The sequence below is a fragment of the Bos indicus x Bos taurus genome, chromosome 7 (assembly GCF_003369695.1).
Source record: "Bos indicus x Bos taurus breed Angus x Brahman F1 hybrid chromosome 7, Bos_hybrid_MaternalHap_v2.0, whole genome shotgun sequence".
Lineage (NCBI taxonomy): Eukaryota > Metazoa > Chordata > Mammalia > Artiodactyla > Bovidae > Bos > Bos indicus x Bos taurus.
The window spans coordinates 66,648,685-66,673,049 of record NC_040082.1 but is presented as its reverse complement, the minus strand read 5'-3'; the positions used below and the strand labels follow the sequence as shown (position 1 = coordinate 66,673,049).

Here is a 24,365-nt window from a genome sequence, read left to right as displayed (position 1 = left end):
ATCCTTAGCTAGTTTTTGGAATACGTGACTTGAAGCTTTATACCGTTAAATTATAATTTTGCAGACGATGGTATGTCGTTTCTTTGGTGAGTTCCGTGGGAGACGCGGTGAATGTCAGGGGCGGTCAGAGGCGAAGGGCCGAGGGAGCGTGAGCGAGAGAGTCCAGGAGAGCGCGAGGAAGGACCGGCGGCGTTTACAGATTTCTTATTTCAATGAGTCCTTTAGGAAAGAGAGAGAGAGAGAGCGGGGTACCTTTCTGTTCTCTGGCGTGTTCTGTTTCTTGTTTTTGGAGTCATGTCTTATTAGACTATTTATTATTCTATGTGTTCTGTGTTCAAATGTAATTTAAGGAAGAAAAGTGAAAAAAACGCAATGGAATTTGATTTGATGCATGACTAATGTACTTTTTCTTGAAGATGATGTACTGGGCGGAAGGGTGGGGGGGGTGGGCGGGGCCACGCGGGGGCGGAGCCCCAGGATTCCGCGTCGCATCTTGTGTTTCATGCCCCAAGGGGCGCTCGCTGTTCGGTGCTCCATGGCGCTGCTCTATGTTACTTTCTCCCTTTCCAAGGATCTGTGTCCAGCCGGCGGCGCATGGACGTGCCTCAGGTGGAGAAGGCAGGCGACAGGCACTCAACCTGCACGCCCACGTCTCCACCTCCTGGCGCCGAGTCCCTCCGGATTCTGGTCCTGGGGCGCCAGTGGGCATCACTGCCACCTTGGGTCCCCCACTTCCCTGCCCCTGGGGCCGGTAAGGTTTCACATTAGCATGAATTCCCAAGTGTCTTGTTCAGAGGAGTCAGACAATCAGCCAATTTGAGTCATGTCGCCCAGGGTGGTTGGGGGGCGGTGGTGTGCCCCAACTTCCCCAGAGCCAAAGGACCCTCCTGAAGCAACCCCCACCCCCCAGGCAGGCACCTGCCCTGCACGGACTCCACCCAGACACCCCAGCCTCCTAGGGCCTGTCCGGGCATGACTTCACCTTTCTGTCTGGCATGGGAGGTGGGTGGTGCACTCCTGTGGAGCTCCCCTTCCAGCCCACAATAGGACCCTAGAAAACAGACGGTACCCCCAGAAATCACGGAAAGGGGCTCTGGGGCAGTCTCCTGGCCTGGGACTCCACTTCTGACTCCAGGCCCCATGCTCCCACCAGGGGAGAGCCTAGTTTCTAGGACAGGCCCCAGATAAGGTGGGTGGGGTAGCCAAAGGGGGTCCCTCACACCCTGAAAGTCAGAAGGTCTGAGTTTGGAGGGCTGGGCCTGAGGGTGCAGATTCAACCCACCTGAAATGAGGATGGGGGTGGGTGGAGTGTGTTCTAGGGCCCCTGCACAGGCTGGAATCGGGGCCACTCATGTTTTTTGCCCAAAGCAGTTACAGTCACACCAACCTATCAGTTCCTGGGCTCCTCCTGAGGCCCCAGCAGAACCCTCCCCCAAATGGCTGGTCTTTGGTGGGGGGATTCTCTCTGCCAAGGGTGAGGGAGGGTCAAGAGGCCACGTGGCCTTGAGTGTGTAATCACGACTGGACACTAGGGCAGCTTTCAGGGGACACACAATTTGGGTCATCCAAATAAAGACCCCTCCACCTCACCCTCAGGTGACAGACTTAAAAGTTAAAAAAAAGAAAAAAAATCCTCATCGTTGTGAACCATTGCTGTGCTGGATTTGTTGTTTTGTTTTTCTCCAATAAATTATTTTCTAGTCACTCACCTGGGCTTGTGCATTGGTTGAATGCGGGGGGTGGGGGTGGGGGCTGGCGCAGGAAGGGGAGGCATGGGGCCCACCCTCTGTGAAGGGAGAAGGGGATGAGGGAGAGTAAGTGGGCCTCTCCACTCTGAACACAGCCCTCCCTGTCCCACCCCCACAGGGCTCCACCCTCCATGGAGCCTTTGGGCCACCCGAGTCTCAGGATCCTGTGGGCTCTGCTTCTGAGGTGTCACTGTCCACTACCTTCTGAGCACCAAGTGTAAAGTGACTTAAGGAGAAGGCACCCTGGTGGAGGGAGAGGCTAGGTGGTGCCAGGACCTTATAAACTGTGCTGAGACAGGACAACAGGCAGCAGGCAGGAAGTCAGCGCTGGTAAGCAGTCTGCTCTGCACCTTCCTCCCTTCTGAGAGCAATAAAGCTTTTATCCACATAATCTGTCCCAGGGTGAAAAAAAAACAAAACCAAAGCCCAGCTTTCCCTGCAATTCCCCATTACACCAATAGAGGACAGTGTTTTGATTTTCTTTTTCTTTTTTTCCTTAAACCATAAAAGACTTCCATGGGGCATCACAAAAAGAAGTACAGGAAGAGGGAGCCTCAAGGAGTCCTAGGGTCAGACAGACTGTGATTTATTAGGGAAAGAAGAGCTGGTGGAGCCCTGTCTTCAAGGGATGGCCTCATGCTTGCTGGATGACACTTCCTATGCCTGAGCAGTCACTGATGCCCCAGGGGCCAGGGAAGCTGCTCTGCCAGATTAGGTGCAGCTTGGTCCCCACTGGGCTCTGGCAGCCACTCCATAGGAGACGGCTCCCTCTCCACAGGTGAGGGCTCCACCTCCATTGGCTGCTCGCTGATGGATGATCCTTTTGCACTTGGTGGTACAGTTTCCATCACAGCACTAAGGTTTGAGCTGGAAACTGGCAATATCCCCTCCCTGCGGGGCTCAGGCTCCTTTTGCCAGACGTATGGCCAGTTCTTCCAGGACAGTTTCCGGATATTCCAGAGGGATGTCTTCTCCTGTGGCAGGTATGCTGGCTGGCTCTGCAGGGACAGCTGGCTTGAAGGCAGCGTCTGGCTCTCAACAGAGGTCATTTGGCTCTCTAGAGCTGACAGTGGCATCTCGGTTGGCGGGAGGCTCTCAGGAGAATATGTCAACTTCTCCTGTAAAGATCCAGATGGCCAGGTTTTGTTGAGAGGCTGGGGATGAGGAGCAGACCGCCTATCCATGGTCAAGGAGCTCACCTCAGAGGGAGGCTGCATGTCCTCAGAGGACACCTTCCCATGGTGTGAGTGCCTCTTCCTCCCCAGAAATGACATCTTCCTTGGGTACCACGAGGACTCCTTCATGCTCCCAGATGGTTCATCAGGTGGCATTGTGTGATCAACCAGCATGTCACTGTTGACCCCCGGTGACCTCCGAAGAATCGTGCCCTGCGTGATGAGGTCAGCATAGCCCTCCCGATGGGAGAAGGCATAGCTGGAGCGCCGGGCCGGTGACTCCCTACGGATACAGGGCACAGGCTCCACAGCGATGATCTCCTCACTTGTGACTTTCTCTACCTCTTCCTACAGAGCAAAAGAGAGAGTGGACGTCATCAGGCTCCCAAGCCATGTTGATGTTCAGATCACCTGCCCCTCCAGTGAGGGCCAGAGTCCTTGGCCACTATCAATTGTCCAGGCTCTTTCCTAGGCAAGTTGATCCAACTAGAGTCCTCCATGGGACCTGACTTTGGACCAGCCAATCAGAGTCCTTTGGCTGGGACTTAACTCTGGGCCAGCCATACTCGCCTTGCGTGCCCCTTGGTGGTAAAGTCAGAACTTACCCTGGGGCAGCCCCATGTCCAGCCTGTGTGGCTGAAGGTGGCAGTTTGTGGCCATGTCCTAGTCTACCATTCCAAGTCAACTCTGGGGCCCATCCCAGCTTCAACTCATCCGTCTAGATTCTGATACTATGGGCTAGTGAGTCCCAGCTCCCACCGTTTTTCATTGTGGTAAAATACATGTAACATAAGACATACCGTCTCATCCATTTTTAGGTGCACAGCTCAGTGGCACATTCAGTCGTGCAGCCATCCCCATCACCCATCTCTACAACTTTCTCAACTTCCCAAATGGAAACTCTCTCCCCATGAAATACTGACACTCCCTTCCCTCCCCAGCCCCTGGCCCAACCATCTGCTTCCTGTCTCTATGGATCTGACTCCTCTAGGGACCTCCTGGGAGTGAGATCAGACAGTATTTGTCCTTCTGTGTCTGGTTTCCATCCCTGAGCATCACATCCTCATGATTCATCCATGTTGTAGCAGGTGTCTGACTCGCCTTAGTTTTAAAGGCTAATATTCCACTGTACGTATATATCACATTTTTTTTATCCATCATCCAATGAACACTGGGTTACCCCGAGTCCCTCTTCTGCCTATCCCATCTCCAAATCACTTCTGTCACCTCGGCCCCCAAGCCCCAGTCACTTCCAGGTGGAAGTCTGGCTATGCTCCCACTGCATCCACCCCAGGAACCACAGCATCCACTTTGGGGCCCTTCTGCCCGTCATTTCGTCCCTCGTGGGGACACTGGGTATGTGTCTAGCTCTGCTTCTGCCTCATCTCTGCCTCTCCTTCAAGTCCCAGTTCCCAGCACAGGCTCTGGCTGTTGGGGTCCTCCATGTGTGGTGTAGACCCCTACCCCTCACCTTGCGCTGTGGCTTCTTGAGGGCTTGGTAAATGACACGGAAGGCCAGCATAGGCAGGGTGTTCAGTGACACATTCAGCAGGATCACCAGCATGATGGGGGGCTGGGTCAGCACGTTGAGGTCAGCGTCTGGCAACAGGGCGGGATCACAGCAGGCCGTGGCTATGGCCTCACCAGCACCTGCTTGGTGCCTCTCCCCTCCAACACCCTATCTCTTTCTCTTCCCTTCACCCCAGGGAAAGGAGGTGAAAATTCTAAGGAGACACTGACACTTCCTGCACACACACACACACACACACACACACACCCCTACCTCACCTGCATGGCCAAGGAGCCTGAGGTTCAGAGGGGCAGAGAGGGTTCTCCGACGGGCACCCCCCCCACCACTGCCCCATCCCTGCTGAGGGCTCACATAGAAATGGGAAGTTCTTGGGGGAGTGTTTGAAAAGCCACATGCTCTGGGTGAGGCTGGTCATGACCACGTAGAAGCAGAGGCTGAGGAAAATGGCCAGCACAGACAGGACGGTCCAGTACCTGGTGATTAGGATGACCTACACAGGGAAGGGGCGTTAAGGCAAGGGGGATGGGAAGGGAACCGTGGGGTGGGGCTCCACGGGGAGGATGGAGGCCCAGCTCCCGGGGTCTGTGAAGCAGCAGGTCACTGCCAGGAAAGACCTTAGCGCTTGCCGAGGCCCACCCCACCAGGGGAGGGGCAGGCAGATGGCCACCCCTACCTCCATAGTGATGGACAGCAGGCTGGACAGGGCCACGACCACTGCAAAGGACTGGTAGTCACTTAAGCTGACAGGCCCAGCTGAGTTCTGGCTGACCCAGAGCGTCATGAAGAAGTTAACCAGAGAGGTGGCTGTGCCGTGGGCTATGGCTTGCAGGATGACCCAGTAGTTGAAGAGCTCCTCCTTCTGGCCTGCGATGTACAGCTCCGGCAACTCAAGGCTCCGCTCTGCGCTCACATCCTGGTGAGTTCACGATGTCGGGAAGCTGGCTCTTGGGACCAGAAGGGGATGGCCCCTACCCCATCCCAGGCCCCAGGAGAAGAAATATGTACAGAGAAGGAAGAGGCAAGACCTGGAGCTGCTCACCTGCTCAAAGAGCCCGATATAGAGGACCGGGAGGGTGCTGTACAGCAGGTTGAAGAGCGCCAGGAACCAACCTTCGTACAGAGGCTGTGGTGGGAAGGTGGAGGGTGCAGAGAGGGGAGGGGAGGGAGAATGCACTGAGCCTTCAGAGCCAAATGGCTAGAGACAGAAATGAATCTCTACCTAAGGAGACCCATCCAAGCTTGTTTGTCACTTGGAGAGGATGCCAGGTGACTTGGAAAGTCAAGTGACAATCAAGGTTGGGGCTAAGATCAGGGCTGCACGAAGTGATAAAGACTGGAAGAGAAAAGGTATGGAGAAAGGAAAGGCTACCCACTCCAGTATCCATGGACTGTACAGTCTGTGGGGTGGCAAAGCGTCAGATGCAACGGAGTGACTTTCACTTTCACTTCAATGCTTTTAAAGTAGCACCTTGGAGTCTGTTTCAAGTGATGACTTTAATACAAAGTTTACAGGAGGAAAAATGGCTAGAGAGCATGTTTTAAATTTTTCTTTTTGCCATGCTGCACATCATACAGGATATTAGTTCAACCAGGGATAGAACCTGTGTCCCTTGCAGTGGAAGTATGGAAACTTAGCCACTGCACTGCCAAAGAAGTCCCTAGATCATTTTTGACTTAGGAAGTCAGTGATGGGTAACAGAGCTGGAAGAGATCTCACAAAGAGACCAAGTCCCTTCCTGAATGCACAAATCCAGACTAGTGAAAAAACCATCAGTTTCGGTTCCCAGAACGGCTTTACGTGCATTCTGGGGTTGAGCAAATAAGTAACAACAAAAATTTTTTTTTACCAGAATCAAGTTTCTCACCATTGGAGATGAGTCACAAATGAGCATGTGGAAAAGGCTAAGCTGAGCCTTGTTCTGTGGGGTGACTGGAATCAGAAGTATCAGTGTGAACTCATATACACATAGATAGATCAATACAGTACAGGTGTAGATGTGTGCCTAAGCACAGGTTAGTATGTGTATCTCCTGCCTCTGTCTACAAAGAGGACACTGGCATCCCACGTGCGATGAGCACACCAAGGGCTTAGACCTTGGTGTCTAACTACCATTCTCTGGTGAAGACAACTGGCATTCCTTGAGGGAATGGTTCATTCCAGGCTTGGGACCAGGAAAGGACAAAACGAGCCAGGAAGCTCTTGAAGCACCAGAAAGTGAGGACATGCTCAGAGAAGAGCAGGCACAGGGCAAAGGGACAAATCGGAGACAAAATGAGCAACAGGCACAGAATAAAATGAACATATGTGAGTCCATACTGATAGGAGTAAATATTCAAATAAATATATGGGGGGAGAAGGAAGATTAATTCCAGTTAACAAACATAGAAAGACTAAATACCGTCCCCTCTGACATCAGGAACAAGACAAGGATGCCTGCTTTCACCATGGCTATTCAATACTGCACTGGAAAAGTCCTCACCAAAGCAATTAGGCAAGAAAAAGAAATAGAAAGCATCCAAATTGGAAAGCAAGTGGTAGAGCTGTCTCTCTTTGCAGAGGACGTGATCTACGTGCAGAAAATCCCAAAAGACTCACAGGAAAACTACTAGAGCCAATAAAACAAACTCAACAAAGTTTCAGGGCACAGATCCACACACACACAAAAATGTGTTTCTATACACCGGTGGTGGTGTTGCTGTTTAGTTGCTAAGTCTTGTCTGACTCTTTGCAACCCCACAGACTATAGCCCACTAGGCTCCTCAGTCCATGGGATGTTCCAGGTAAGAATACTGGAGTGGGCTGCCATTTTCTTCTCCAGAGCATCTTCCTGACCCAGGGATCAAACCCGTGTCTCCTGCATTAGCAGGCGGATTCTTTACCATCTGAACCACCGCATGGTACCACTTCCTATACAGCAGCAATAAGCAATATCAAAAGGGAATTAAGGAAACAATTCCATTTATAGTAGCATCTAAAATAATAAAATACCTAGCAATAAAAGGCAAAACAAAAAATATATTTATGAAGAATGCTCTTGTAAAGCTCTCTCTCGGCTGTCTGGGTATTGGTGACAGGGAGGCCATTCTGTCTCATGAAAGTCTATTTTCAGACCACAGGGGACATTACTGCCCTATGTATGACTCCTCTTACACTCTGGAGAGCACATCTAGTATTCACCACAATACTGTCAAGAATCTTGAAGTCAGGGACCCAGCCCTTACAATCTTACCTTCTCTGAAGTTCAGGTTCTTGTTTTTTCCCCTTGAAGAATGTACATTTGGAGCACCTGTCCTGCCCTTGCTTCAAAGCTCAAATTTGCCAAATATCCCTGAAAATGCTCAGCACAGAGCTGGGCACGGAACCATCCCCCACTTTATGTAGATTCTATACCTCTGTTAATGCAGCCAGATATTGATTGAAGGCTGTTTTGCTCTGTGGCTTCAGGCATGCTCTGCCCCCTGAGGACCTCCGAGTGGGAGCATGCCTGCTGCCTTCCTGGAGGCTGCGGGAAGGACACAGCATCCCTCAGAGGGGAGGGAGTTCCCTCTGGCGCACCTGGGCAGTGAAGCCGCTGTAGAAGGCGAACCAGATCTGGACCATCATGCCGGCCAGCGTCTTGTACAGGAAGTAGCGCAGGAACTTGCAGACGCGCATGTAGGACCAGCGTCCGTGCACCAGCAACAGCCGCCGCAGGAAGCAGAACTGGGCCAGCACGTAGTCGCTGTTCTGCACCGCCTGCATGCCCTCCTGACCTGCCACCCCTACGCCGATGTCTGCAGCTGCAGAGGCACACGCAAGCCTGTCAGCCCAGGGACCCCAGCCTGCTGCTCCCACCTGCTGCCAGCCTCCCCTAGCCCCGCTGCCCACCACCCACTCTTGATCATGTTGACATCGTTGGCGCCATCCCCGATGGCCAGGGTCACCACATTCTGGTATTTCTTGACCAGCGCCACGATCAGGGCCTTCTGCTTGGGCGTCACGCGGCAGCAGATGACCGCCTGGCATCGGGAGGCCAGCTCCACGAAGGCCCGCTCCCGCCGCTCCTCAGCACTCCGGAGGGTCTTGGAGTCTTCGTGCTGGGGTGCCAGCCCCGAGCTCCGCAGCTGGATCCCCAGTGTCCGCCACATGAGGGACAGGCGCCTGGCCTGCAGGAAGTCCACCCTCTCCTCTCCCGGCTCCTGCCAGGACTCCAACGGGTCCACGTTCACGTTCTGGACCGGGGCTCGGGGTTCCTTGCGCAGGGACAGCAGTAGCTGGTCCTGGCTCACAGGTGACAGGGGTGGGTCACTCTGCTGCACCCCTCCCTCTCCCCGCCCCACCCCCCGACTGTGCCCTTCTCCCAGCCGGACCTGACTGCACCCTCCCTTGCTCCGGCCCAGCTGAGAACTCTCTCTCGGGGTGGCCGTCACCTTGGCTGGTCCAATGGTGCATCTGAGGGCCTTTCAGTGGAAGCAGCCCCAGCCTCAGCCTGCAGCTCCTCCCAGGCCCCTCCCCCGGGTACCAGGGCTCCACCGTCCACCCTGACCTAACACTGACCAGGAACTCCCCGTTAATGACCAAGGCCATCTTGAACTGCAGGGGAAGCTCTTTCTTTTCTCCACCTTGCAGGTTGTTGTTGTTCTCCCAGTAGACCTCGAGGATCCGCCTGCACGGGGGTGGGGGTGGGGGCCCAACCAGGCCTCAGCCACGTCAGCCACACAGGCTTCCTTGCATCTACACCCCAGCTACAAGAAGCCAGTCCAGGCAGACCCCAGGGCCATGGCTGTGTCCTCGGCGTCCCGTCCCCACCCTGACCCCCCTTCCCCTTCAGGATCATCCACCCCATCCCCACTTCTTACACGATCTCCTTCTCCTCCAGAATGATCATGTTCTCTGAGAGCAGCTCGCAGGCAAAACCAATGTTCACCGCTGTCTCTGCAAACCAGCCCAGTTCAGCCCTTGTGGAGAGGCCCCACTGCCTGGAGGCCAACCCCACCCATCTTGCCCATCACAGCAGCATGCCCCTCCCACTGGCCACAGCGATTGGTTCAGAGGAGGCCATGTGACCATGGCAGCCAATGAGAGTCAGCCCTGAGACTTCAGCTCTGAGCTTACAGAGGACTCCACTCCTGGCTGGGGCTGGGCGGCTGCAGGGAGGTGAGTCTGGGGCCAAGGTTAAAGCACCTGTAGACATTTCAGTGCCTAGGATCCCCACAAAATGATTTAATGTCTGGGGCGGGGAGGGAGGGTGGAGAAAAACGTGACTTAACTTCTTAGGAAAAAAATGAATACAGAAATCCAACCTATGGGACTTCCCTGGCAGTCCAGTGGTTAAGACTCCATGTTGCCAATGCAGTGGGCCCAGGTTCCATCCTTGGTTGGGGAACTAAGATCCCACATGACCGGCAATGCGGCCAAAAAAAAAAAAGTCCACCTTGGAGATTGGTCTTTATACCAGCAGAGCTGTTACATGTCATTCTAAATATTTGGAGTGTATGTGCCTCCTGCCCACACAAGTCCTAATGGAGCCCTGTAGGCACCAATGCCCAGTGGAAGCCCCCCCAGAAGCCTCAGGGGGTGGGAGAACCAGGGCTCCATAGCCACAGGACCAACTTGGCCCCTAGGTGGCTGGGCAGCCTTGGGCAGGTGGCCAGTGCTCTCTGAGCCCCAGGAGGTAACCAGGGCCCCACCAAACAGCGCTGCCAAGGGGGCCAAATCCCCAGGAGGCGCTCAGCATGGCATCAGCCCACCAGAGAGAGGCACCCAGGGTCTCGGTTCTCCCTTCCCAGGGACACACAGTGGTGGGCTACAGTGAGCTCAAGACAACAGGGAGGGCCTGACGGTGACTCTGGGATGAGGTGAGCCCTTCCCGTGCCTCCCTTCTCCCTGCGCTGGGGGTTGCCACCCTAGGACCCACCTTGCTTGTCCCCTGTGAGGACCCACACTTTGATGTTCCCCTGCTTGAGACACTTGATGGTTTCGAGGACACCGTCCTGGAGCCTGTCCTCGATGGCTGTGGCTCCCAGGAGCTGGGGTGGGGAGGAGGGAGTGGGCGAGGACAGACTGAGCAGGGACCCAGCTCCCTGGTGGGGCTGGGGTGTGGCGCCCTGCCCCTGGCTCCACCCACCTGAAGGCTCTGCTCCATCTCCTCGTACACCTGGTGCAGGGCCTGGGCACGGTTCTGCAGCAGGATGCTGGCCTCCTGGTGCCGCTGCCGCCACTCCTCATACACCTCTTCATCCACCTCTTTGCAGGCCAGGCACAATGTCCGAAGGGTCTCCTTGGCAAAGGACTGGGGCCGGCAGGCAGATGACGCTGGCACCCCTGCCACTCCGGGGAACCCCTGCAGCCCTTCTCCCTCTGCCTGGGCCCCCAACCTGCCCCTACCCACACAGTCTGTCCTCCGGTGGCGGGGGGAGGCTGGGACCACATGCCACCCTGCTCCACACCCGCTCTGTCTCAGCCCACCCCCCGCAGACACCCCACTCGCTCTGTTTAGCCTCCAGATCTCAGCCTGCCTATTTCCCTAGCCAGGAACATCCACCCTATGATTTGTGCTGCAAATTCTAACCCTTAGGCAAGACCCTCAGTGAAGCCCTGCTAGACCCCTTCCCAATCAGGACTCTGTCCTCCCGGGAGCCCTCTCTCTGCCTCAGTTCTCAAGGAACTGAGGTAGGGGGTGGGGCACGGGAAAGGATCCTGTGGGACTCTGTCTCCAGGCCCAGGGGAGGACCCAGCACTCTCTCACCCCATTGCAGCTCTTCCTTCATAAGCTCCAACCCTGCTCTGGGTCTTTTGCCCCAACAGGCAGCCCCTCGACTGGCTTCTGCTCCTGACTGACATGAGCTTGGATGGCTGCATGTGAACATGTCGAGTGCCCCAGACAGGCCTGTGCGCCTCCTCTCATGCCTCAGTTTCCCTATCCATACCGTGGGCAGTTGAGCCCAGTCATCCTGCCGAGCTCCTGGGCTCTGGGTCACTGCTGTGACTGTACTTCTTCGGTTTTGGGTCAGGACCCAGACATCTGCTCCCCACCACTCCCTCCTAGCAGAGTGGAGCACGCTGGGAGACCCCTGAGGGGAGGGACAGAGGACATTCTTTCCACAAACAGCCCTGCTGGGTCCTGTGCTGGGTGAGGCCGGGGACCCATGGGTTTAGGAATGGGCCCACATGGCAGGACAGCCCATGTCAGAGTCAGGGCAGGAAGAGCTCCCTGGAGGTGGGGACTGAGGGCTGAACCTCGAGGACAGAAGGATGCTGAGCGCCTGAGTGGAGGGAGAACAGGGAATAGCATGTGCAAGGGCCCTGGGGCAACGCCGGAAATGGGTTCTGGGAAACCCCTCGAGAACAGGGAGACCAGGGCAGAGATGACAGACAGCAGAAAACAGAAGGATGAAGCTTGGCAAGGGGCCAAGGCTAATGGGCCCTCACCTGGAGATGAAAGGTTTGGGGCAGAGTGGGCTGAGTGTGTCCCGGAACCTAGGCCTGGCTGGAAGAGAGGGAGGAATCCAGGGCAAAACCCACCCACAGGATGTCCTTGCCTGACTCAAAAGAAGATGTCCCCTCTGGGCAGTGCAGCTTGGAGCTGGGCTTCATCTTCAGCCCTTGAGTGTGTGTTTGTGTGTTGGGCAGAACAGTGTGCAACCTGACCAACTGTCCATGGCTTCCCTGAGGCCATTTCTCTGCACATTCTTTTCCCCTGCCCCTGTGTCTTCGACTCTGCCCCTCCACCCTCCCTTCCCACAGGGACTCACGGCCAAGGCCTCCTCTGTGGCCCATTCTGTCTCGCCTTTCTTTTGCAGGCGCTCATAGATGACTGTGTCAGCCCCTTTGGTGTAGAGGTAGATGGAGCCCTCGGGCTTGCGGACTGTGGAGGAAGAGGCCTGGCTGCCCACATACACTCCCCTCCTCACCTCCCCCCAACCCCACCCAGGACTGCGGGCCCTCACCCAGCACTGACATCCGCTTGCGGATGCTGTTGAAGTCCATCATGGCCAGGACCTGGTACACACACTCCTCCCCCAGCTCCATCAGGGTGATGCTGTCCTGCGTGCGTGCCAGGAACACGTAGCCAAAATTTCGGGCCGCTGTGACTAGTGCCTCCTCGTCCGGGGAAGCTGCCTGGTACACTAGCTGGTCTGGCCAGGGCGGGGCAGGGCGGGGAGGGGTCTGAGAGCTTGACCTTGTTGGAGACCCACCACCCACCTGTCTCCACCTGCTTAGCACAGGGAGGAAACAGATACAGGAAGTGCCCAATATGTATTTGCGGGATGACAGTTTCTTGGGCCGGCATACCCTCTAAGTACAATAAAAGAAAGGAGCGATTGCATCCCAGTCCATAAGTCCTCCTCCTTCCTGTACGATGACAGGCCAGGACACCCTCAGTGGCAGAGGCTAGGTGGGGTTCGGGCCGGGGGCCTGGGAGCTCTCTAATTGGGATGAGAGGGCCCTGGGAGCTGGCGGGAGAGCATCTGGGGAGCCCGGGCCCAGCCATGCCCAGGGTTGGGGGCACTCACTGTTCTTCTCCTGCACCATCACCGTGTGGCAAACGGCCAGCACGCGCCAGAACTCGCGCACCCGCCAGTCCTGGTTGGCCTGCACAGCCTGCAGGAGTTGCGCGTTGCAGAATAGCAGCTTCCCATCAGCAAATTCGTTCCAGAGGAAGGTGTTCTCCTGCAGGGGGTGGGGCACAGGCCAGCCCTGGGTGGGTCACTGCCCTTCCCCCCACCACCCAGGGCTCCGGGGCGGCCAGGGCTCACCTTGCCTGGGGTCTCCTCTGGGCCTGGGGAAAGACTCAGCTTTAGGCCTCAGCTCCCAGTCCCCGCATGGGGTCCCACAGCACCCCCTCCCTGGGCCAGGCTTCCTGGGGCTGCCGGCTGCAGCTAGACCAGCCAGGCCTGCACCCTGGACCCAGCGCCTCAAGCCACCAAAGACCCCAGCCTCAGCTTCTGCCTGGAGAATAGGATGCAGCCATGTGTCCCAGGGACCCCCTCCAGGGCGGTGGGCTGGAGGGCGTATGGGAATGGGGTTCAGCCCTGTAGAATATGTTTGGTTTGACCTCCTCCTGGTGTCCTTTTAAAATTTGGACTTGGCCACCTACTTTGAAAAATAGGGTGATTTCACAAAAACCTGGGTCCGTAGCACTTCTAGAAACATCAGAGACCGGCTGGGATTGGTGCCACTCAGCATGGGCCTGGTGCCCTACCTGACAGTCAGGTGGCATCAACCCAAGGGCAGGGGCCCAGGTCTGTCATGCGACTGCGCATGAGGCCCAATATCGCCCAGTGGGGCCCTCTGTCGGCTCCTGGTCTAAACTGTGGCCGCTGCTTATCAACTAGACCGGAGACTGGTGAACCATGCCTCCACCTCAGGACTAGTTTCTGTGTGACCTGCAAGGCTATAAATGTTTTTCACATTTCTAGAGAGTTGGGAGAAACCTGAAAAGAATATTATCTTGTGTGACACGTGGAAATGCTATGAAATTAAAAATTCGGAGTCCGGGTGAGAGCAGCAGCTGCTTTCTGGGGCCAGAGACCCAGCGGCCTTAGTGGCCAAACATATTGACCCGTGGGTCCTTTATAGGAATAGCTAACCAACCCCCAAGTGAGAGGAAGCCCCTTGGCACTAGTGGTAGGGCACCAATCGGTGTGGGATGCTGGATGCCGGGCCACTGCTGTGAGACCCTGGACACGGGGAGCGGGGCGCGGGCGGGGTCCCACCGTAGACAACTCCGTTGATGCAGCACTTCTTGAAGGTCATGATGTTCTGGGTGAGCGTGCCCGTCTTGTCGGAGAAGATGTACTCCACCTGGCCCAGCAGGTCATTGAGGCTGGTGCTTCGCGCTTTGGCGGGCAGGTCCTGGGGCTCATAGTACATGTGCTCATCCCAGTTGATGAAGACGCTGTTCCCCAGGTAGATGAATTCGGCCCTGCTGATGCACGCATGCGCACTCGCACGTTGGGTCACCCAGCCCTTGGGCCTGCTGTCCCTCCCCCACCTTCCCTTCCGGCTCAGCATGGGGCGGGGCCCGGAGGCCCCGGGGCTCACATAATGAACATGGCCATGGGCACCAGGACGCTGAGCAGGATGAGAAAGCCCCAGAAGATGAAGAAGGCCTCCATAGCCACACTGCGCATGTGCACGGCAGACACGTAGTGGTGATTGGCCTTGAACTCCTTCACCTTGTGCCAGAAGCCAAAGGTCAGGACTGCGGAAACCACCACCATGGACACAAAGATCTGCGCTCGGAGGGGAGGAGGGGCGCAGCGTGAGGGGGCCCGGGCGGCAGCGAGGCACCTCGGGGACGCGCGCACCCTTAGTGTGAACGGACAAGCACGGGGCGGGGAGCGGGTGTCCCCCAGCATTGCTTCAGGATGGGACGGCGGTCAGGGTGGGGAGGGGCTGGCAGTCCAGGGGGAGGGCAATGTGCAGGTTTTCTGCCGAGCTTCGCGGCTGCGAAATTATTATTTCGATAATTTTTAAAAAGGTAAAAGTTGATTTAGGCAAAAAATTAAGGATTTTTAAAGATCGGTGGAGGATAGGTGGGCATCTTATTATCTCCTGCGGGTTTTGGAGACGTTGCAATCAAATATTGTTTTATAAAACCTTCCTCCACCGTCCCCCCCTCCCCCCCCCCCGCCCCCCGCCCCAAATCGCCATTTGAAGAAAAAATTCTCTGGCCTGACCAGGCGATCAAGCTGCATATTCTTCAGAGGAGGGAAACTGAAGCCTGGAAGATGACAGCCATGGGGCTTCTGTGCGGTGGGGCCCTTTCGCTCCCCTCCTCCATGGCCCCCCACCCAGGGCAGGGGGTCTAAGAAGCTCACCAGGACCACCAGTCTGTTCATCAGATGGTCTATCTTGGTTCTCTTCAGATGGATCTTGCCACAGTTCTTCATGATTTTTGTGTCAAAACCTGCAAGATTTCCATCCACTCATCCATCTGTCTATCTACCACCCATTCATCATCCATCCATTCATCTATCTATTCATCTATCCACCATTCATTCATCCATCCACCCATCCCTTCATTCATCCATCCACTAATCCATCCACTGTCCACCAACCATTCATTCATCCATCCATCCATTTACCATCTGTCCAACCATCCATCCATCCATTTATCCATCCACTCTCCCATCTACTCATCCATCCACCCACCCTCCATCTCTCTGTCACCCCCTACCCATCTATCCACCTACTCCACCACCCATCATTCCATCTATTATAAATACCCCCATTTCTCCAGTCAAAACAAAGGTGCTGGCTCAACATGTCCATTCCTGCAGTTTCAGAAATGAGAGTCCAGAGAAATCACACCAGGAGCCCTTCATCCCATAGCAGCAGACATGCGGCGGCCAGGCCTGGCCTTGTGACTTCCTGCCAGTGACGTCAGGGTTCTCCGCCACCCAGCCCTACCCCTGACCTGGGCAGGATGGGCCCCGGGGCCCCGGAGAGCAGCTGTACCGGCATAGACGACCAGTCCATAGCAGGTGTCTGTGTTCCGGACCTTGCAGCCTCGCAAGAGGATGTTGCCACTATCCAGGGGGTATTTCTTGCCCTTCCACTCCAGGCACCCGACGAAGTGGTGCATTCGGCTGTTGGGTTCCTCACACACCACCTTCCCTGTGGGCAACCCAGTGTTCAGGGAGCTACAAGCATGGTGCAACTCAGCCACCCCTCTTCAATACTGGTTGGGGGTGGGGGACTCAGGGAATGTTCCTATCACTCTCCAGCCAGGGGCACCTGCATGGGCCCCACACTACCCCAATGGCACCTCCACCCCCACTATACAACACAGCCTCCTCCTGGATGCTCCAAGCTGGGCGTTCCTGGCCTCAGGGCCTTTGCGTGTGCTGTCTCCTGTGGTGGTACACACACCTCCTCAGGGAAGCCCCCCTTGATCCTCCAGCCAGATATGACCCTCCCCGCATTGAGCCCCTTCCTCCCTGCCAGTGTCTGATGTCACCAGACGTTTATTCCTGCAGCCATATCAGTAATGTCTGTGAGGGACTTCCTTGGTGGTCCAGTGGCTAAGACTCCCTGCTCCCAATGCAGAGGGCCTAGGTTCCATCCCTGGTCAGACAACTAGATCCTGCACACCACAACTAAGAGTTTCCATGCCACAACTAAAAAGGTCCCACATACCAGCACAGCCAAATAAATCAATAAATATTTTTAAATGTTTGTAAGGTCCACCAGTGCAGGCACCGGCCTTATCTCAGTTGAGCTGGGGACACCAGGGCCCAGTCCAGCACCTGACACACAGTAAGTGCTGAACACATATGAGGAGGGAGGGAAGGAAGTGGTGCCCCCATCCAGCACCCTAAACTACAGGGACCAAACACAGGGCACAGAGTTCCCCAGCAGGCAGTAGGGGAGGGCCTGTCCACCATCACCCTGAGAGAGTACAGCCACTGGTCTCACTTCTGTTTGACAAAACCCACCCAGCATGCAAAGGCTGGCCCAAGGCAGCATCTGGCAGGGAGTGGGCTGGGGGGCCACGGGGCTCTTAAGTGACCCTCACCCTTCCTTCTCAGGGGCCGGACCCTGTGTTTCCTGAAAGTAGACATGAGAGCTGTCTAGGGAGGGGCGGGAGAAGGACGGAGGAGCCATGGGGCAAGCCCACACCTCTCACTACCCCTCTGAACCGCAGTCTCCCCCTCTGCAAAATGGGCAAGGATTCTGGGCCATTTGGGGTGGGTCAGGACCCAGAGAGAGCTGTCAGGGTGGCAGGGCCTTTCTCCAGATCCATGAGCAGACACAAAACCAGTGTCTGGATGTCGGGAGCAGAGGGGCTGTGCTTGGAGAGAAAGCTTCTGGCATGCTCCAGAGCCAATTAGAGTAACTTGCCTTTGCAATTTGACAGGAAAATAATGATAGCAAATAGTAACAATTAAAAAAATTATCCCATTGCTGGGGCTCAGCAAACAGTAACTGAACCAATAGGTATGAAATGTCATACTTATCTGGCAGAAAATAATAAACCTGGAGATGTCCCTGTGGGCCTCTCCCAAACATGTAGGTGAATTGCTAGCCAGTGTACATGGGCTGCCTTGGTTTCTTTGTTTTGTTTTGTTTCTTCTTTCTGGTTGCGCCACTTGGCTTGTGGGATCTTAGTTCCCTGACCAGGGATTGAACTCAGGCCCTGGCAGTGAAAGTGCTGAGTCCTAACCAATGGACCTCCAAGGAATTCCCATAGGCTGCCTTTTTGAATAAACAAACAAATGGTCTGGGAATAAATAAGACAGGACAACAGAGGGTAATGTGCCCATCTGGATGTCAGAAGCTGCACAACACCCTCCACCCAGCAGGTGGGGAACCTGTGCTCCCACTGCAGTGGGGGGAGACAGGGCCCAGAGAGGCTGGATGGGTTTGCCAGCTCCCACCTTGGAAGGAGGCTATCTTCCTTATACTGGTCAGCTCGTGGTGCGTGATCATTGGGGCCTGCCTGAACTTCAAGTTGGTCTCCCTGGTGACAAGAAGGGGAGCAAGACAAAAAAGGTGGGACAGACAGTGCCTGGTCAGGGCATGCCCAGCAGAGCCACTCTGGCATTTTCCCTAAGCACCTACTGTGCACCAGCTGCCAAGCAGGAGGCTGAGGCCCAGAGAGGGAGAGGGCCTTGCCCAAGGTCACACAGTGTGTTTGCCAAAGGGCTGAGGCCAGACCCTGGGCCTTCTTGCTTTGGCACCTGGCTCATGGTGGGTGGGGGAGATGGGCTTCCAGAAATGGTGGTGCATTTTTATTGCCCCAGCTGACATTCAAGTGTCTGCATGCTCCCAGGGCAAAGGACCACAACATCCAAGTGGGCCGGGTGTGCAGCTCTCAAGTCCCCAAAAGCCCTAGTGATGACCTGGTCTCACCCGTCGATGTCAGCCGTCTCCACATAGCACAAGCTGCTGGGCTCTGTGCTGGCCAGCAAAACCAAGTCAGCCTGGGGTGAGGAGCAGGGTGGGAGATGACAGCCTTGCATGGGGGCAGAGAAGGGGGAGACCAGTGGTGGGGGGAGGGGGACAGCCCTGCCTCCAAACCACCCCCCCAACCCAGCTCAATGAGGAGGAGATGATGGCCTTGCATAGGGGCAGAGTGTGGGAGACCAGCAGGGTGAGGGACGGGGAGGAGGGGGGGAAATACCCTGTCTCCGGAGCACCCCCTGCAGCTCACCGGGACAATGCTGTCTTTATGCAGACAGACCAGGTCTCCCACATGTAGATTCTTCCATTTTCTCCACAGAAAGCTGCGTGGGTAGGGGTGGCAGGGGTGGGGTGGGGTGGGGGGGTCCTCCCACCCCTTATCCCTGTCCTGATTGCCCCCTCCTCCCAGATTCCAAGGCCCTTCAGACCTTCCTACCCTCCCCTTTGGCTGAACTCTGCTCCATGAGGGTGAACAACTGGATCTTCAGCCCCTGCCCCTGCACAGGCCCACCCCAAGCCTGGTAGACAGCAGGCATCTAATAAGTGCTGGTCTGGGTTTCCCCTGGCCCCACAGGATGTCCAAGAGCTCAGAAGATGCTGGATGATCTTCCAGGCACACCCCCCGTGAGTGTGCATCCCTCTTCCATGCTGGAGTTGCCTCCCTTGGACAGATCCACACCCAGCCGCTGCGGCCTCACCTCTTCCCCATTAGGATCTGGCATGGCCGATTGTTGACGATCTTGTCACTCCTGTGTCTCCCCTGGGCCGATGGGGGGTAGGTCAGAGCAGCGACGATTCCCCTCATGCCGCTCAGGCAACAGGACAGACACAGGTGCCCGGCTAGAGAGCCCAAACCCTGCGGTGCCTGTCCAGTGACCCTGCCCTGGGGAGGGTGTTGGCAGCAGAAAGAGGGCGGTTTCCTGCAGGCTGCCCATGTGGACACTTGGATGACCTGCTGAAGGGACACTGGCACCTGCCCCAGTGGCCACAGGGCACAATGGACAACACAGCCCACCGGGGCTGCCTTCTGCCCACCAGTGTGGACCTTCCTCCCACCGCACCCAGGAGTCAGGAGGACCCACCTGCCTTCGCCCTGCCCTCACCCCGTCCCTCCTTACAATATCATCCACCAGGTCTCGGATGGCCCGGATGGTGAGGAGGCAGACGAGTGGGGCGAACAGTGTGAACCAGGGCAGCGTGGAGATCTCGGGGATGCCCTGACACAGAGGATGGGTCATGCCAGCCAACCGTCTTGGGCACCCTGACCGCCTCCCCTCCCTTCAATCCTGCCCCCTCCCACCCACACATCCAGCACCACAACCTCGAATCCTGCTGTTCCCACCTGCAGGCAACTCCCCTCTGGGCCCTCTCCCTGCCTGGACCTCCTGCCCAGCAATGCCTCCTCTTCCTTCCATGCACCGCCCCCCCAGGTCCTCTCCTCCAGGAAGCCCTCCTAACCCCATGCTTGATCCCTCCTCAAGGCCTTGGCTCTCATGAGATCCCCTCTGTGCAACCTCAGATCTGCCCTCAGCACAGTTTGGGTGGGGGGCCCACCCCATCACTTGTTCCTACCATGTGGTTTAATGACAGTCATTTCCCCCAGTCCTGAGCCACCTTAAGACAGGTGTCAGGGCCACTACTGGGTCCACAGTGCTCAGAACAGTACCTGCATACAGTAGGTGCTCAAGAAGTGTTTATTGGCTTGATGGATAAAAGCAGCGTCTCACTTTACTCAGATCAGAATGAGACACTGGGTACGAGTTGGAGTGTTTTGGAAACTTCCCTCACCACACGGGGCCCCATCTCTACCCACCACTGCTCATCCATCTCCACCCATGACCAGCCTGATGCCAGGAAGTAACCCAGCGAGTCCCTAGAATCTGATCCTTCCTCCTTGCCCTCTGGGACCTGCTGAGACCAAAGGGGTCAGGAGGCCTCCTCAAACCTGGAGGAGCCATCCATGCACTCACGTCCTTCAATATATATTGAGCACGTCCTGTGTTCCAGGCCCTGGACTGGGCAGTGAGGACCCAGCCATAACGGAACTCCCAGTCTGTGGGGAGTGGACACTGACCCACTAACCACACAAACACATGGGTCTACAGAGCCATGTGGGAACCACCCTGGGTCTACAGAGCCATGTGGGAAGGTGGGAAGTGCGGGGGTGGGGATGGGGGCTTCCTGGAGGAGACAGCTCAAGCAGGTAGAAGGAGTGGAGTGACCATGGGCACTGACTCCTGGGACTACCCTCACCTCACCTGGAGGAGGATGATGAGAAGGAAGTAGAGGTTGGAAAAGCGGTGGAACTGCTCATACAGGTTCAAGGGCAGGAAGGAGAAGACATTGTACTTGGCCGTGTGGATGATGTTCTTCTGGAAGGAGAGCTGGTGTGGGGGTCTGCCTGCCCAGCCCCACCTGGCCTCCACCCACCTGCCCTCCAGCCACGAAGAGCATGAACAGAGCCCCTACTGGGTGCAGGCTTGGTGAGCTAGGTCAGTGACCCCAGGATTCCCTGCAGGAAGGTAGAGCCTGACAGACATACTGTACTGCGAAAGCTGCCTAGGAACATATTTAGGGCAGAGGAGCCACGTGGGGCATCCGTGCCGGACCAGTGACTCTGTGAGGCCAGCACTACAGTCCTCAGGACCAAGTGGGAGAACCCAGCAGGCAGAGCCCCGGTGACCACTCTCCCTCACTGGCAGGTCCCCAAAGCCTGTGGGAGCGGGGATGGGGGAGGCCTGCCCACCTTATACTTCCTTCTCTGCCAACACAGAAAGACCTTCTCCTTGAACTGGCTGTTGTAGGCCCGGTTGTTGGCCTGCACCTCCCAGGTGAACTCTGGAGGATAAACACAGGCTAATGACACCATGGAGGAGGGCTAATGGGCCCCTGGGGGATCCAGCTGGTAAACAGACAGGAGGGCCCTCGGCCTCTGTACACGGTAGGCACTTGCTCGGGGAGCCCAGGTAGATCTGAGGATCCAGCCACCCCGAGACAACCCCTAGGCCATGGGAGACCTATTCACACCCACTCCTTCTACAGAGGGGTAAACTACAAGGCCCCGGGGATGAGCTCCAAGGTGTCGGAGGCTCCATGCCCAGCCCAGGTGCTCTGGGTCCCAGGTTTCCAAGTCCTGAGTGCACCCTTCAGTCCCAGGATTTTGAACTACCTGTAACCCCATGAGAACCCTGCACTGGGCCTCCTGTCTCCCCACTTCAGCCACTGTGCTTTCTAATGCCCCTTGGTGGAGCCCACCTTGTGCCCACACCTTTCCCCCCACCCTATGCCCACGCTTCGCCCAGACATGCACCTGAGTTCTTCTCCTCGTCAAGGTCTTCTCGGTACGCGAGACTGCCCATGCTGGTGGGGCTGTCGGGCAGAGTGGCCTGAGGTCACACTGGCGGCTGTATAGTGCCCACCACTCCAACCTTCTTGGAAAAGTCATTTCCTATGCCCACCTGATAAAGTCTCCTCCCCAGAATCTGAAGGTCCAGTCACCAGCTGTGAGTCCTTGCTCACTGCTGTGGTCACCTGGCCACTGTTCCCCACCCCACAGCCCCGCACGGCCCTCTGTAGTCCAAGCCCCGCATTGCCGCTCCTGGAAAGGCTGCACACATGTCCTTCCACACAGCACAGGACATCCAGCCTGGTCAGGTGTTCGATCGATTTCTTTGTTGACAGACTAAATGGGCCCCCAGGGTTCTCTGTCATATCTCGAAAGGGAGTGTATGTGGCCAAGGGGCTGAGAGGTCTGAGTGTGGCCCTGGGGTAGCAACCACCAGATTTCCATAGAGCCAGAAGCCTGGTCCCTCCTAGTCCTTCAGTGCCCCTGGCAGCTCCCCAAATGACCCCCAGCCCCAGCACTCCACACCCCTGGTCCCACTGTTCCCTCTGCCAGCAGGACCGTTCCCTTTTGACAGGCTGGCCGGAGGCTCCTCACCCATCTGCTCTCAGCTCATATTTCTCCGATGGCCCAGGCTTGTTCTTGTTCTGGAGCCTCCTCTGGGCCTCCCTTCTGCCTGCAGGGTCCCCCATTCCAGCTCTGATCACCCTTTCTCTGCGTCTTCCCCCATCTGGGTTGCCTGCTGAAACTGGAACCTCCCAGAGCAGGGACTGCTGGCGTCTGAGTCATTGGTGTCCCCAGGGCCCCGGGGTGGGATGGCCTGGCTCGGGGCCGGCGCTGATGCTCCCGGGAGCCTGATGAAGGCCAGTGCCCATTCGCCAGAAGAGAAAAAACGAGGCTCGGGGTGAGTGAGGCTCAGCCTGTGGGACCAGAGCCACTAGGAATCCCTGCCCGGGCCAGATGGGGTTAGAGGGCTGCTGCTGGTCAGAATTCACGCAGAGTGTTTTTGGGGACGGCAACACGCCTCCCCCGACAAGGGCTTGCTTCTTCCTCACCCCACTCTCGGCTCACCAGAACGTCCACTAACCCTGGGGAAATCCCGAGCATTCCCACAGCGAAGCGACGCAGGATTCGATGCCCAGCCCCGGAAAATGCACCGGGAGATCTCGGTCCACTACACACCGTGAGCTCCAGCGCCCGTCCGGACCCTGGCCCGCGCGGACCTCTAGGGGGCGCCTCCTCCGCCACGGACTCCCGCCTTCAGGCCCGGCGGAGTTCAGAGAGGGTGCGCGGGCCCACAGAGACACACAGCTGTGGAAGCGCCGCCGCTCACCTGCGCGGGCCGGGGCGGGCGGGGCCGGGCTGCCTGGGGCAGTCCGCTGGAGTTCAAAGCGACGGACGTGGTGGAAGCTGTTAGCCGGGTGCCAACGGGCCTGAAACGGGCGGCGCGGGGGCGGGGCGGAGCGGAGCTGGGCGGGAGGGCGGGGTCTAGGGCCGGAGGCGGGGCCAATACCAAAGTAGGGGCGGGGCCGAAGGCGGGGTCGAGCGAGGCCAAACTGAACAGAGTCAAAAGAGGCGGAGCCGAAGGCAGGGCCCAGTGACCTCGAGGAACGGGGAAAGAGCGGGCGGGGCTAAGGACGGTGCGGGCGTCGAGGGCGTGGTCTGAGCGGAAGATGAGAACCAAGGAAGAAGGGCGTTACCCAGAGGCAGGGCCAATACCGAAGGCGAGGCGGGGGGGAAGGCGGGGCCGAGAGTCATCCACGCCGAACACGGCTCCAGGCGGAGGAGCCTAGTGTGACTTCGCGCAACAGAGCTAGAGGAGGCGGGACCAAGGGGGAGGGGCCGAAGGCGGGGCCGAGTGAGGCCTTGCCAGTGGGGCTTGATGGAAGAGTCTTAATCTGGGCTTTTGTATTAAGGGGCTATGACAAACCTGTTAGTTCATTTCAGTCGCTCAGTCGTGTCCGACTCTTTGCAACCCCATGGACTGCAGTATGCCACGCTTCCCTGTCCATCACCAACTGCCAGAGCTTACTCAAACTCATGTCCTTTGAGTCGGTGATACCATCCAACCATCTCATCCTCTGTCGTCCCCTTCTCCTCCAGCCTTTAATCTTTCCCAGCATCAGGGTCTTTTCAAATGAGTCAGTTTTTTGCATCAGGTGGCCAAAGTATTGGAGTTTCAGCTTCAGCATCAGTCCTTCCAATGAATATTCAGAACTGATTTCCTTTAGGATGGACTGGTTGGATCTCCTTGCAGTCCAAGGACTCTCAAGAGTCTTCTCCAACACCACAGTTCAAAAGCATCAATTACTTGGTGCTCAGCCTTTATTGTCCAACTCTCACATCCATACATGATTACTGGAAAAACCAAAGCTTTGACTAGATGGACCTTTGTTGGCAAAGTAATGTCTCTGCTTTTGAATATGCTGTCTAGGTTGGTCATAACTTTTCTTTTAAGGAGTAAGCATCTTTTAATTTCATGGCTGCACTCACCATCTGCAGTGATTTTGGAGCCCCCCAAAATAAATTCTGTCACTGTTTCCATTGTTCCCCATCTATTTGCCATGAAGTGATGGGACCAGATGCCATGATTTCAGTTTTCTGAATGTTGAGTTTTAAGCCAACTTTTTCACTCTCCTCTTTCACTTTCATCAAGAGGCTCTTTAGTTTTTCT

At 56.5% G+C, this 24,365-nt stretch overlaps 1 protein-coding gene across 10 annotated transcripts; it reads right to left on the bottom strand.

Annotated features, from left to right (window-relative positions):
- Positions 1-2,302: 2,302 nt before the first annotated feature.
- ATP8B3 (ATPase phospholipid transporting 8B3) lies at positions 2,303-22,813 on the bottom strand. Of its 10 annotated transcripts, XM_027546543.1 has the most exons (30): positions 22,289-22,524; positions 21,659-21,717; positions 21,095-21,186; positions 20,607-20,720; positions 19,467-19,565; positions 19,047-19,108; positions 18,599-18,671; positions 18,298-18,368; positions 17,823-17,905; positions 15,901-16,059; positions 15,669-15,716; positions 15,261-15,349; positions 14,482-14,672; positions 14,154-14,365; positions 13,194-13,216; positions 12,951-13,107; positions 12,384-12,572; positions 12,189-12,301; positions 10,562-10,726; positions 10,352-10,463; positions 9,294-9,369; positions 8,992-9,100; positions 8,330-8,714; positions 8,011-8,234; positions 5,494-5,577; positions 5,128-5,367; positions 4,806-4,944; positions 4,395-4,522; positions 2,948-3,271; positions 2,303-2,866 (listed from the first exon to the last, which is right to left on the bottom strand). In XM_027546543.1, the coding sequence occupies exons 1-30, from the start codon at positions 22,381-22,383 to the stop codon at positions 2,420-2,422; spliced, it is 4,362 nt and encodes a 1,453-aa protein (XP_027402344.1). In that variant the 5' UTR covers positions 22,384-22,524; the 3' UTR covers positions 2,303-2,419. The 10 variants fall into 10 exon arrangements, with proteins under 10 accessions (XP_027402344.1, XP_027402343.1, XP_027402339.1 ...); XM_027546542.1 differs by lacking the exon at positions 22,289-22,524 and adding an exon at positions 22,779-22,813 and having other exon boundaries at positions 2,303-3,271; XM_027546538.1 differs by having other exon boundaries at positions 2,303-3,271; positions 20,607-20,717; positions 22,289-22,526.
- Positions 22,814-24,365: the final 1,552 nt, after the last annotated feature.